The following is a 14,660-nucleotide window of genomic DNA, read 5'->3' on the forward strand; positions in this document are numbered from 1 at the left end:
CCCCCCCATGTGTGAACTCTAGCCTGGCTGTGAACTCTGTCCACCAGCCCCCCCCCATGTGTGAACTCTAGCCTGGCTGTGAACTCTGTCCACCAGCCCCCCCCCCCCATGTGTGAACTCTAGCCTGGCTGTGAACTCTGTCCACCAGCCCCCCCCCCCCCCCCCCCATGTGTGAACTCTAGCCTGGCTGTGAACTCTGTCCACCAGCCCCCCCCCCCCCATGTGTGAACTCTAGCCTGGCTGTGAACTCTGTCCACCAGCCCCCGCCCCCCCCCATGTGTGAACTCTAGCCTGGCTGTGAACTCTGTCCACCAGCCCCCCCCCCCCCCCATGTGTGAACTCTAGCCTGGCTGTGAACTCTGTCCACCAGCCCCCCCATGTGTGTGAACTCTGTCCACCCCCCCCCCCCATGTGTGAACTCTAGCCTGGCTGTGAACTCTGTCCACCAGCCCCTCCACCCCCCCCCCCCCATGTGTGAACTCTAGCCTGGCTGTGAACTCTGTCCTCCTCGTTTTGACTGATTTCTGATTTATATATATATACAATATGTATCAACATGTATGATGAGACAACGAGCTGTTCACACTGGTCTCACCCCAGCGGCCGCACTCCTGCGCATCCGCCCTGACGAGCTCCAGGAGGCGCTGACCTCCCACTGCGTGGTGGCCCGGGGCGAGACCATCGTCAGGCCCAACACCGTGGAGAAGGCCACGGAGGTGAGGGACGCCATGGGCAAGGCCCTCTACGGACGCCTCTTCAGCTGGATCGTGAACCGCATCAACGCCCTCCTGCGGCCTGACATCCACCTAGGGTGAGGCGGGGGGGGGGGGGGGGGGGGGGTAGATGCACGGTGTGTACAGGTAGAGGGTGAGGCGGGGGGGGGTAGATGCACGGTGTGTACAGGTAGAGGGTGAGGCGGGGGGGGGTAGATGCACGGTATGTACAGGTAGAGGGTGAGGCGGGGGGGGTAGATGCACGGTGTGTACAGGTAGAGGGTGAGGGGGGGGGGGAGATGTACGGTGTGTACAGGTAGAGGGTGAGGGGGGGGGTAGATGCACGGTGTGTACAGGTAGAGGGTGAGGGGGGGGGGGGAGATGTATGGTGTGTACAGGTAGAGGGTGAGGGGGGGGGGGGTAGATGTACGGTGTGTACAGGTAGAGGGTGAGGGGGGGGGGTAGATGTACGGTGTGTACAGGTAGAGGGTGGGGGGGGGGTGGATGTACGGTGTGTACAGGTAGAGGGTGAGGGGGGGGGTGGATGTACGGTGTGTACAGGTAGAGGGTGAGGGGGGGGGGGGTAGATGTACGGTGTGTACAGGTAGAGGGTGAGGGGGGGGGTAGATGTACGGTGTGTACAGGTAGAGGGTGAGGGGGGGGGTAGATCAAATTGTCACATCAAATTGTAATACATTTATAAGATTATTTAATTTGTATTATTTAATATGACACTGTTGATGAAGGGGCAGGACATGATAAGCATCTTGCTTCTTCCTGCTCCTTCTCCAACACATCCATTGTTTGTTTGTCTTTCTTCTATTTCTTTCTTTATGATTGGTGTTTTATCTTTTACTGTTTTATTTTGATCTTTTACTGTTGATGTTCAAGACAAATTCAGAAAGAAAATAATGAAAGACACATTTTTATCAGTACATAAATCACTGGAGAACTTAAGTCGTACAGCAATGTGATCTGATATATAAATAATAATACAAAATAAATAATACTAATCATGAATATGATACTACTACTACTACTACTACTTAAGATAATAATAATCGGAAGATTGCCAGTTGGAACCCCGGTCAGGTCGTTGTGGGAGGGTGGTATTGTTGTCCAGCACTCTGTCCTCTGGACTTGATGGTAACAATGGCCCTGTCACGGTGATGGAGACGTGGTACAGTTACGAGTGCCGTCCTTCGGGTGAGACCTTAAAACTGGGGTCCCGACTGAATTCGGGGGGCGTCTATCGTAAAGAGTAGGGGGTCCCCCGACGGTCCTGGCCAAATTTCCAATCAGGTCTCTGACATCAAGGCCACCTAATCTTCCCTTCCCTTAATTGGCTGATATAAATCTTTGTCTCCCGAGTCTTTCATCCATTGTGTACAGTAGTTTGATGTGTGCCTGGTGCCAGTGAATGGCAGCCATTGAGCCTGCATAGCCCAAGGTTGGGTGCTACACAGTGAAGTGCTTTGAGTGTCTAGAAAATAGCCATGCAAATGCAATGAATGCAACCCACAAAATAAGCAGAAAAACAAGCAGTTTATAATCATTTACAGGCTATATTGTTATGCAACCATTACTGCAATGTTAGGGTCTATAATCTCACAATCTGAATGTACTTTAAACAGGCTTCTGTTTGTTTGTTTGTTTGTTTGTTTATTAACACAGTTAAACAGAAGTAAAAACAATACATAATAAGTTATAACGATTGTGAAGGAGAAGTTAGAAGCCTAGAGGCTTATCAAGAACGTCCCCCGTTTTATAAAATCAAACATACAAAAATACAAAAATATGCATATTATAAAATACCAGAATACATTAAAAGATTTGTGTTAATACAAACATACATACACACAGTACATACATGGATATACTGTGTACATAATAATATATAACAACCCACCCACCTGCCTATAAACCTACCCACCCACATAACCAAATGCATACCTACATGTATGACCTGTTATCTATCTACTACTTTTGGATGAGAATCCAAACAATTAATAACCTATGTTTCCTGATTATCATGTCAGATCATCATGTCTGTTACAAAGGATCAGATTAAACCGAATATATATATTTATTGATTGATATATATTGCATAGTATTTGTATATCGTTTGATATCCCTTGTATATTCCTTGTACATATACACGGAATGTCCCTTTAGCCTAGTCCAGACCATAATATTTCATTCTCCTATTGGACAGCGGTCCACAGGCGCCAGGGGCCATGCCCCCAGAGTCAGGTTCAAAGTCACCGTCAAGACATGTCTGTACATGCCCGGCCTTGCCCAGGAATACGGAGACAGAAATGAGGTTGGCACTAGTTTGTTCGCCGTGCATATAAATATAGCGCAGGTGAATACAGAAGCACTTAGTCAGAAGCACTTAGTCTTACTTAGTCAGAAGTCAAGAGTTACCCAATAAGTTGAAGCCTCACCCACGATACAACGTGCGGTGAAGTATGGCCTGTTTGGCCCCAAATAGAGCATTGAGACCGCGTGCGAATTAATAACTGAATTGTCAGAGTTTGGCGCTATACCGTCGAGTGCGACATATTTCTATTAAGTCAGTAATAGTCTATTTGTGTATAGTGTATCGTGCGGCTAAAGTTCTACAGTGACCAGCATCACCAACGCTTCCTCGTATCAGCTAGAGTGCTTATCCAGGCTGGGCTGCTTTCATGGCGCTTTCACCCGAGGAGACCTAGACGAGAACCGTGTGGACATGTACACTGGATTAATCTACCCGACGACTGCATAGCCCTTTGCGGCTGGATTATATTTGCTTTGGTCCTGTGATTTATGGAGCGGAGAATCTACCCGACGCCTACACGTGTGGGATTTACCCTGTGGGGAGCCACGTCGAGCCTGCGCCTCAGAGAGCCTGAGGCCGGCTAGCTTTCTTCACTGTGGAGCTACAGTCTACGGAGAACAGCTGTATTCGTCTGTGGATCAAGAGGCTACTGCACCGTCTCCTGTATTTGGAGTCTCCTTAGTCATCGTTGACCAGACTCTCTACTACCGACAGATCCTCTACCCCTGCTGGCTTACAACCGGGGGGACCCTTCCAGTATCTCCCGCTATATATTACTAGTGTACCATAGATATAATTCCCTAAGATTCAGGTTGTATAATTACCTCCTGCGTAACCAGAGAATGGACATTCAGTATTGATTTGCCTACGCACATTAATTTGCCTTATAAGCGCATCCAAAGTGACCAGAGAAGTATTATGTACCTTTTGCTGCAATAAATACTTAATTATCACTTTGTGTGGAACCGATTCATTGTGGGAAGTGTTCATCATATTTAGATATCATGTACTGTATGGCCAGTAATTAAAGTACATAAAGCGGTAGTGGTTTAATGATACCATACTTATCAATACAGTCAGGGAATTGTACCCCTCAGTTACAATTGGTCCTTCGAGCCGGAGGGTAACTAGTGTAATATTAATATAGTGGTATTAATATTGACATGGCCTATGATGAACACTCCACAAAACGGTTCTCCTAAAGTAGATCGCCCGCAGCGTAGACGGCAGACACCTCAGTACTTAGAGGATTACGTTGCCAATATACTACCTAGCTTTCTACAGACGGTAAACGCGGAAAAAGTAGATAGTAAAATTATGTCCGACCCTATCGACTAGGCTACCCCGCCAATAGAGGCCCTAGTGGGTTCTAACGTAACTGACCAAGCTCACGGTAGGGACCAGGAGGGACCCGACACGACTTTACCCCCCGCCAAGACCGAAGAAGTAGTCCCTGGAGAGCTCCAGGATAAAGACAGCCCTCCAGGGATGGAACTCTACCCGCTACAAGAAGAGGAGAGCACCCCGGAGATGGATCTCCAGGACTCGCCACAGGAGAACAGATCTCCAACGAGTACTGCCAGGAGCGGATCACCTCAACCAGCGTCTTCCCCCAGCGAGGCGGACAAGATGCTGGCACAGGCATTCCTCGCCAGCCTAGCAGCCTCAACAGAGCGCGATCGACTCCAAGCACAGACGCTTAGTGAGCGCGAACATTCTTCCATGGAAAGAGAACGCCTTCAGGCGCAGCAACGGAGCGACGAAGATCGTATACGTCTAGAGATTAGACGCCTTCAGACGGAAGAGAATATGGTAAGGGACCGGGCCGAAGCCCAGCGCGCCGCCGCCGAAGCCCAGCGCGCCGCTGCCGGTGCCCAAAGAGAAGCAGAGCGCGACCTCGCTCTCACCAAGCGCGAAGCCGAGCGCGACCGATTACAAGCGCAGATAATGGAGCAGCTGATCACCAGGGCAACACCCCCTCCCTCCGCACGGGGTTCCAGGGCCTCGTCAAGACAAGGGTCAAGGGCACCCTCCCCTACCCGATCAAGCGACCCTGAGCCCGACCACCAGAGAGAGCCTATACCCCCCTCCGAACTCCTTCCCCGACCGGTCCAAGTGAGACCCAGCTACAAGGAAGAAACGGTCTACACCGCGGAGAGGCTAAATAGACGACTACAGGATCTAGAGGACCTGCCAGAGGAAGAAGAAGAGGGAGAGGAGGAGAATCAAGCCCGACAGCAGCACAGTACTCCACAGGACCAGGAGGTCCAGTACAGCCCAGGCTCTACCCCCGCGGCTCTGCGCTACAGACCCCCGACTCAATTCACGGGTGAGCTTGACGCACGACCAGCCCCGAGGAACAGCACCTGGATACGCGGGCCATGGTACCCAGCAGGTACCAGCCCACCAAGAGGCGTAAGAGGAGACTCGCCTAGGAGGCCTCTCTTCCAACGCTCACCGATGTGCCAGCCATCCATGGCATCATACATTGGCACACCGACGTTTCCGGACTTCACCCACGAGAACAGAGCACAGTACACGGAGCTACGAATGTGCTTAGAGACAATGATGTCCGACCAAGCTGATGAACCGTACAAGTATGCTATCCTACTGAAGCACCTCAAGGTGCCCCGAGCGCACAATATAGCGCTGGCCTATGCCACCTCTACTACCCCATACACAGCGGCTCTAGCAGCACTCGACCAAAGATATGGACGCATATGGGACTACGTAATACAAGAGATAAGGCATATTGACCGCCTACCCCCAGCCACAGACAATCGCTCACTAGATGACCTGTCTATCAAGGTACAATCCCTGGTAGGGATGCTGGGGGCGCAAAGAGAAAAGGGTATGCACGAACTGTACGCAAACTCTAATGTCGAGAGGATTTTAGAGAAGCTTCCGCCCGCCCGACAAGAGCGCTTCAGGCGGCAAAGAGACCACCGTGATCCTAACGGTCCCGAGCCATCCCTCCTAGACCTAGCCGACTTCCTAGCGAGAGAAGTCAACAGCCTACGGTTGGATACGTTCATGCGGAGCACCCCAAGCTCCAGAGAGGGACCTAGGAGAGAAAACGATGGCCGCAGATTGGTGACCGTCATGCACCAATCAGAATCAGTACCGAGCAGCAAGAACCACAGTACCCCCTCGATGAAAGAGAAGTGGAAGATGGTGTGCCCGTACTGCGAAAAGGAACACTGGTTGTCACAATGTGACACGTTCAAGAAGATGACCGCCGACGAGGTGAGTCAATGGATAAAGTCCAACCGACGCTGTTACCGATGTGCGCGCAGTCACATGGCAGCCGATTGCCGCTTAAAGAAGAGGTGTAGTCGGTGTGACGGAGCCCACCTAGATGTCCTACACGACAGTAACAGAAGAAAGCCTGCACCCTCAAGCAGCACAAAGGCAAGTGTTATGTACATTGACCCCGCCAGCAGCGGGGGCGCCCGGGTGCTCTTAAAGGTGGTCCGCGTAACACTGAGTTACCAAGATAAGGTCATGGACACTTACGCCGTCCTTGACGACGGGTCAGAGAAGACCCTTCTCCTCGCGTCCGCTGCGGCCCAGCTGGGGCTGCGGGGGAGCGAAAACCAGATGACGATTCGGACAATAAGAAGAGATCTAAAGACGATAAAGGGCGAGAATGTCTCCTTCACTATCGCAGCAAGCGGGCAGCCAGAGAGACGGTATAGGATTACTAACGCTTTCACCAGCCAAGAAATAGGCCTGTCGCAGTACACCTACCCCATCGCCAAGCTGATGGATAAATATGTGCACCTGCGTCAACTACCTATACCGCTCATAGACGGTGCCACCCCGACCCTGCTGATAGGCTCCGACCATGCAGACCTCATCGTCCCGATTGACCGGGTCCACACAGGGCCCAGAGGCTGTCCTGCAGCAGTCGAGACCCGCCTAGGATGGACATTACAAGGCCCCCTCGCTAAGTCTCTTAACCGAACAGCAGCCACTAACTGCCTGCACTCCAGAGTGACAGAAGAAGACACCACCCTCCTACAGCATGTCGAGAGGCTATGGACACTAGAGACAATGCCCTTTAAGAACGAAAAGAAAGACATTCGTTCCAAGGAAGACATTTACACTATAGCCCTCCTCGAGCAGGGGACAAAGAGAGTCAAAGTCAACGGAGTGATGAGATACGCAACTCCACTCCTGAGGCGAGAGGGTATGCCTACCTTCCACGCCCCAAAAGAAGCGACGGAGCGGTATCTATTGAACACAGAGCGGCGCCTAGCCAGAGACCCCGCTCAAGAGACTGTGTACCGCGCTGAGATTAACAAGCTAATCACAGCGGGACACATAAAGAAAATTGACATTAAAGAGGCCGATCAGACGACCGAATCATGGTACGTGCCGCACCACAAAGTCCACCACAACGGCAAGGATCGTATTGTGTTCAACTGCAGCTACCAGATCGGATCACAAAATCTGAATAAAGAGCTCTTGCCCGGCCCAACACTCGGCCCCTCTCTACTAGGCGTGTTACTACGTTTCCGCCAGGACAAGGTGGCCATCAGCGGCGACATCAAAGGGATGTTCCTGCAGGTGAGACTAGTGGAGGAGGACAAGCCCCTGCTGCGGTTCCTATGGAGAGAGAGGATCGGGGATGAGCAACCAGCCATCTATCAATGGGAAGTCCTCCCTTTCGGAACCACATGCAGCCCATGCTGTGCTACGTTTGCACTGCAAAAACACGTCGCAGAGGACCCAGCAGCTGATGAAGAGGTCCGACAAAGTGTAGGAAATAGTTTCTACGTGGACAACTGTCTGCAAAGCGTCTCGACGCCAGAAGAAGCCGAGGCCCTTCTACTCAAGCTCCGCGCCTCCCTGATCAAAGGCGGCTTTGACCTCAGGCAGTGGGCCAGCAGCGACCCGCAAGTATTGCGCAGCCTCTCCCCCGAGGACAAGGCAGCAAGCAGCGAGACCTGGATGGCGACCATCCCAGGAGAAGCCCAAGAAATGACATTAGGACTAGTCTGGCGCTTCAAAACAGACTCGCTCCATTATAAACACACACCCCTGACCAAGGAGCAGGGAAGGTCGACTGCACTACCGACCACCAGACGGAGTGTATACAGAACACTCGCCAGACAATATGACCCGTTGGGATGTATTCTACCTTACACCACCAGGGCAAAGATGATTGTAAGAGCGTTATGGGACAAGGACCAGGGCTGGGACGACCCCATACCCGAACACCTTGCATCCACATGGAGAGAGTGGGAGACGGAACTCAGCTCACTCCCAGGTGTCAACATACGCCGCAGCTACTTCCCACCCACAGTGAGGCCGGAGACGTGCCAGATGGACCTGCACGTCTTCAGCGACGCCTCCGAAGTAGCCTACGGTTCGGTGGCCTACTTGCGTGCCCGAGAGGAGGGAGGAGAAATACATACTGCTTTCATCCTGGCTCGCTCAAGAATAGCCCCACGAAAGCAACAATCTATCCCGCGTCTAGAGCTCTGCGCAGCCCTAGCAGGAGCGCAACTCGCCACGTTAATCCAACGTGAACTCACCATTCCGGTGCAAAGAACAATCTTGTGGTCAGACTCCACGACAGTACTCACATGGATCCGGTCTGATTCGTGCAGATACAAGGTCTTCGTGGGAGTCAGAGTCACAGAGATTCAAGATTTAACAGAAGTAGCAAGCTGGAGGTATGTGGACACAAAACACAACCCAGCTGACGTCATCACCCGGGGAATGTCCCTGGATGACCTCACCCGTCACAACCTATACAGTGACGGGCCAGAGTTCCTCAAGCTCCCGGAAGAAGAGTGGCCTACACCCACCCCACGGGAAGCGAGTAAAGAGGAGGCCGAAAACAAGAAATCTATGTTCTGTGGATTGAACACACTCGTCTCCACAGACCCCGACATAGACGATTGCCTCACCCTAGAGAGTGCGCAGCTAAAGACATTCCTGTGGCACCACCCAGAGGTTCAGCTCACTACTGACATTACAGCAGCTGACTACGAACTTCTTCTACTACAACGAGCCCAGAGAGACTCGTTCCCCGATGAGCTAGACTGTCTACAGGGAGCAAAGCCCGTCCCATCAGACAGCAGACTGCTCCACCTAGCCCCCGAGAGCGACGCCCATGGTCTCATCAGAGTGGGTGGTCGTCTGCGGAGAGCTCCAGACTTACCGGATGATGTCAAGTACCCGATAGTCTTAAACAGCCGACACAAGGTCACAGAGCTGATCATAAAGAAATACGACGAGGATGTGCATCACGCCGGGGCAGAGAGAGTCTTCGCGGAGATCAGACGTCGTTATTGGATACTGCAAGGGAGAGAAGCAGTGCGGCGCTTCCAGCGAACCTGTCTAGACTGTCGTAAGTGGCGAGCGCAGCCCAGTATACCCCGGATGGCTGACCTACCTCCCTGTCGCCTCCGACTCGGCGACAAGCCTTTTCACTCCACCGGTATGGACTGTTTCGGCCCGCTGTATATAAAGAAAGGAAGAGGAACCGAGAAGCGGTGGGGTATTGTATTCAAATGCATGACCACCCGAGCGATGCATATAGAACTCCTTCCAACCATGAGCACAGACTCATTCCTTATGGCCTTCCGAAGATTCACATCGCGGAAAGGCAAACCGTCTATATTATTGTCTGATCACGGGACAAACTTCAAAGGCGGAGAAAGAGAGCTGAGAGAGAGCTTCCAAGCTATGGGCCCAGAACTTAAGACCCACCTCGCTCCATCCCAGATTGACTTCCAGTTTAATCCCCCGAACGCACCTCACTTCGGTGGAACTTGGGAACGAGAAGTATGTTCAATAAAGACAGCCCTGTACGCCGTGCTTGGGGCCCAGACCGTGGCGGAAGAAGTCTTAATGACAGTCCTCACGGAGATCGAGGGAGTATTGAACTCAAAGCCCCTCGGTTACGTCTCAAGTGATGTAGCAGATGTCGACCCAGTCACCCCCAACACACTCTTGATGGGGCGGCTGGACCCCGCGCTACCCCAGACAATGTACAGGCCTGAAGAAGCGAACGGCCGAAGAATGTGGAGGTACAGTCAAGTATTTGCTGACAAGTTTTGGAACAGCTTCCTACTCCACTATCTACCGTCTCTACAGACCCGCCAGAAATGGGTGAAAGAGAGAGACAATTTGACAGAAGGAACAGTCGTCATGATTATCGACCAGTCACTACCCCGAGCTATGTGGCCGGCTGGCCGCGTAAGCAAAGTGATCACCGGTGCCGACGGAAAGGTCCGAGCAGCCGAAGTGCTCGTCCAAGGACGGATCTACACCCGACCCGTGGCGAGGCTAATAGAACTGCCAAGGCTCCCCGATACTATCGATGACGACCATGACCCCATGACTTGGTGAACTGCCCGACCCCTCACAACAGACATTGAGTAGTGGACAGTGCGGTTAATCTGTCTCTGCTTAGCTAATTAGGTGGGACTAATTAGGGGGCGGCTGTTACAAAGGATCAGATTAAACCGAATATATATATTTATTGATATATATATATTGCATAGTATTTGTATATCGTTTGATATCCCTTGTATATTCCTTGTACATATACACGGAATGTCCCTTTAGCCTAGTCCAGACCATAATATTTCATTCTCCTATTGGACAGCGGTCCACAGGCGCCAGGGGCCATGCCCCCAGAGTCAGGTTCAAAGTCACCGTCAAGACATGTCTGTACATGCCCGGCCTTGCCCAGGAATACGGAGACAGAAATGAGGTTGGCACTAGTTTGTTCGCCGTGCATATAAATATAGCGCAGGTGAATACAGAAGCACTTAGTCAGAAGCACTTAGTCTTACTTAGTCAGAAGTCAAGAGTTACCCAATAAGTTGAAGCCTCACCCACGATACAACGTGCGGTGAAGTATGGCCTGTTTGGCCCCAAATAGAGCATTGAGACCGCGTGCGAATTAATAACTGAATTGTCAGAGTTTGGCGCTATACCGTCGAGTGCGACATATTTCTATTAAGTCAGTAATAGTCTATTTGTGTATAGTGTATCGTGCGGCTAAAGTTCTACAGTGACCAGCATCACCAACACTTCCTCGTATCAGCTAGAGTGCTTATCCAGGCTGGGCTGCTTTCATGGCGCTTTCACCCGAGGAGACCTAGACGAGAACCGTGTGGACATGTACACTGGATTAATCTACCCGACGACTGCATAGCCCTTTGCGGCTGGATTATATTTGCTTTGGTCCTGTGATTTATGGAGCGGAGAATCTACCCGACGCCTACACGTGTGGGATTTACCCTGTGGGGAGCCACGTCGAGCCTGCGCCTCAGAGAGCCTGAGGCCGGCTAGCTTTCTTCACTGTGGAGCTACAGTCTACGGAGAACAGCTGTATTCGTCTGTGGATCAAGAGGCTACTGCACCGTCTCCTGTATTTGGAGTCTCCTTAGTCATCGTTGACCAGACTCTCTACTACCGACAGATCCTCTACCCCTGCTGGCTTACAACCGGGGGGACCCTTCCAGTATCTCCCGCTATATATTACTAGTGTACCATAGATATAATTCCCTAAGATTCAGGTTGTATAATTACCTCCTGCGTAACCAGAGAATGGACATTCAGTATTGATTTGCCTACGCACATTCATTTGCCTTATAAGCGCATCCAAAGTGACCAGAGAAGTATTATGTACCTTTTGCTGCAATAAATACTTAATTATCACTTTGTGTGGAACCGATTCATTGTGGGAAGTGTTCATCATATTTAGATATCATGTACTGTATGGCCAGTAATTAAAGTACATAAAGCGGTAGTGGTTTAATGATACCATACTTATCAATACAGTCAGGGAATTGTACCCCTCAGTTACAATGTCTTTAGAGTAAATGTAACAGAATACAGTCTCCATATTGCTTAATCTGATCTACTTTATAAACCCATTATATTTAATTAATTACCCCCAACCCTGTGCATGGAATTGTTTGACGTCATCTCAGTCTTTACACAAGTACTTATTATAACAACATGTTTGTTATTGTAGTACTTGTCTGACCTCTCACCCCTCTCTTCTCCCTCCTCTAGAGAAGATGATAAAGGTCTCAATATCGGCCTGCTGGACATCTTTGGCTTCGAAAACTTCAAGAAGAACTCTTTTGAGCAGCTCTGCATCAATATAGCCAACGAGCAGATCCAGTTTTACTTCAATCAACACATATTCGCCTGGGAACAGGTATGTACATCACACAGCCTGGGAACAGGTATGTACATCACACAGCCTGGGAACAGGTATGTACATCACACAGCCTGGGAACATGTATCTGTACATCACACAGCCTGGGAACAGGTATCTGTACATCACACAGCCTGGGAACAGGTATCTGTACATCACACAGCCTGGGAACAGGTATCTGTACATCACACAGCCTGGGAACAGGTATCTGTACATCACACAGCCTGGGAACAGGTATCTGTACATCACACAGCCTGGGAACAGGTATCTGTACATCACACAGCCTGGGAGCCAACTCTCTCAGGGGGGAAGGGGTGGGGCTGAAATAATCAGAAATAAACATATTGTTACGATTAGGCCATGGTGGTGTTGTTGGTGGGACCCAAATGCAGACAGGAGAGGAGGTAGCAGACAAGACAGGGCGGGTAGTGATTCAAAGGAGATTTACTTAGACATAAACTTAAACTAACACTACAAAACAAAACCTCTCAGCCAATGCTGGAAGAGGGAAAACATAAACAAAAGGTGGTACGCACAAAACACTAAACTAAAACTTACATGACAGGCAAGGCAGACGGGGTAGTGAAACAAAGCATAGCAGGCGAGTGAATCGAACAAGGCAAGACAGACTAAAGACAGCGACTAGACTAGAGCAACGACGGGAAACAGGACTGGAACAACGACAGGAAACATGTACAATGAACGCGCGCGCCTGAGACAGGGCAGATTAGACATATATACACAGGTTGATTGACACATGAGGCCTGATTAACAGGTTCAGTGCCAGAGGTCGCTGTGGGCGTATGGCCGTGTGTGCCAGCGCTTTGTTCAATGGGGATAATATGCCGGTGTTTGCAGTGCTAAAACTATATTAAATATTATAGCTATGGATCTAATAATATAGTCGATTGTCATTGAATTTCTTCCGGTCAAGATGCAAGAAACAGATAATTTTTTCATCCATACATTTCCGTTTTATACCGTGGTGAATATGAGTATAGATTTTTTAGAGTAATTCTGTGTAATCCCAGGAAACTCAGTCAAACAGCGTTTTACTGCATTTCAATATAAATCGTGCCATTCCTCGCCTGGATCAATAATCACTCTGAAATCAACGCTAGATTATCGGTATTATGTTTCATCATGCATGCATGAAAGGGTGGGGGGGGGGGGGGGTTTCTATGCTTCGATCGTCACCAACGGAATACGTTACATAGTACATTACAGACACACACTCCGATCGCGGGGAAATAATTATCGGATCAACGCAAGATTGATAACATATAGCCCTTACTTTGTCTATGATGTACTGCAAAAAGAATAATCCAATTATCTGATCGCCATTCCAAGTACTGATCGCGATCGTGTTTCCAACGTAATCCAGCATTGAACATGAACGGGGGGGGGGGGGTGACCCTCGTCGATGCATCCGTTATAACCGATTGCCCTGCCCGAGTATTTAGACCCCGCACGCACGCCGCAGCTCGGCCCAGACACCAAGCCACATAATTTCAAATTGAGTGCAATAGCGGACGCAAGGCGTTAGTCGGCGGTATTGGACGTTTGCGATTTCAGACCCATTCCCAATGATAACATCAGGCTGGATGGATGAATTATGAAGGGAAATATCGAATAAAACCCGACTTTTCTTGGGTTTGGCACCCAATGTTTGGCGAGTTAACTCGACTTATGTCGGGTCTGGCGTCCAATGTGTTAACAATGAGGCACACCTAGGAGGGGATACAGACAGACAGACTAAAGTGACAACTAATACAAAACAGACTAAACCTAAACACTAACTAGACAACTAAACCAGACAAGGGAACACAAAAGGCAACAGGCAGGCAGGGAGACTTAACAAGATGGGAAGGACACATAGGAACGTAGATAATCGGAGTCCCAGAGGTGGTGAGGGAAATTGTCCAAGTGGCGAAGCAGGGAACTGTCCATGAGTGAGTGGAGGAGGATAAGGAGGAAAGAATGGAGGAGGATGAGGAGGAAAGAGTGGGGGGAAAGGAGCAGGGACAGGTGGGATGTTACGCATATGGCTGAAATAATCATATTGCTATCTAAATGCATTCATACCTCCCGAGAAGCATTCTGAATGCACTTTCCATCTTCAACTTATTTCCATGATAGCGTGTCATCATTTGTCACCTCGCGGTTTAAAGATCCACCCCCCATGCGTGTTTTTAACACTTTTTAAAATGTTGTATATTGAATAACAATTTGTTATTTGGTTTTAGTTTTTTTCCACCAAACATGTTCAATATGCTACTGAAAATGGCTCAGCAGTATCCCTACACCTTTTCCCTCGAGATCTATGAACACCCTCACGTCTTCCCCCAAGCCGGTTACAGGTCAGCAAAAAAAAAATTCACCAAAAACACAACATTTCTTAGCTTTACACAGACTTATAATTAAGAGA

At 49.9% G+C, this 14,660-nt stretch overlaps 1 protein-coding gene across 1 annotated transcript in view; it reads left to right on the forward strand.

Moving 5' to 3' along the window:
• Nucleotides 1–14,660, forward strand: part of myo3a (myosin IIIA) — a 214,712-nt gene that overhangs the window by 133,635 nt on the left and 66,417 nt on the right. Inside the window, exons 19-20 of the mRNA XM_084326257.1 lie at nt 601–811; nt 12,085–12,232. Of these exons, the coding sequence (XP_084182383.1) occupies nt 601–811; nt 12,085–12,232 (359 nt within the window). The remainder of the gene's footprint in view (nt 1–600; nt 812–12,084; nt 12,233–14,660) is intronic.

This window comes from Notolepis coatsorum (assembly GCF_963971535.1).
Source record: "Notolepis coatsorum genome assembly, chromosome: 12".
Taxonomy (NCBI): Eukaryota; Metazoa; Chordata; class Actinopteri; order Aulopiformes; family Paralepididae; genus Notolepis; species Notolepis coatsorum.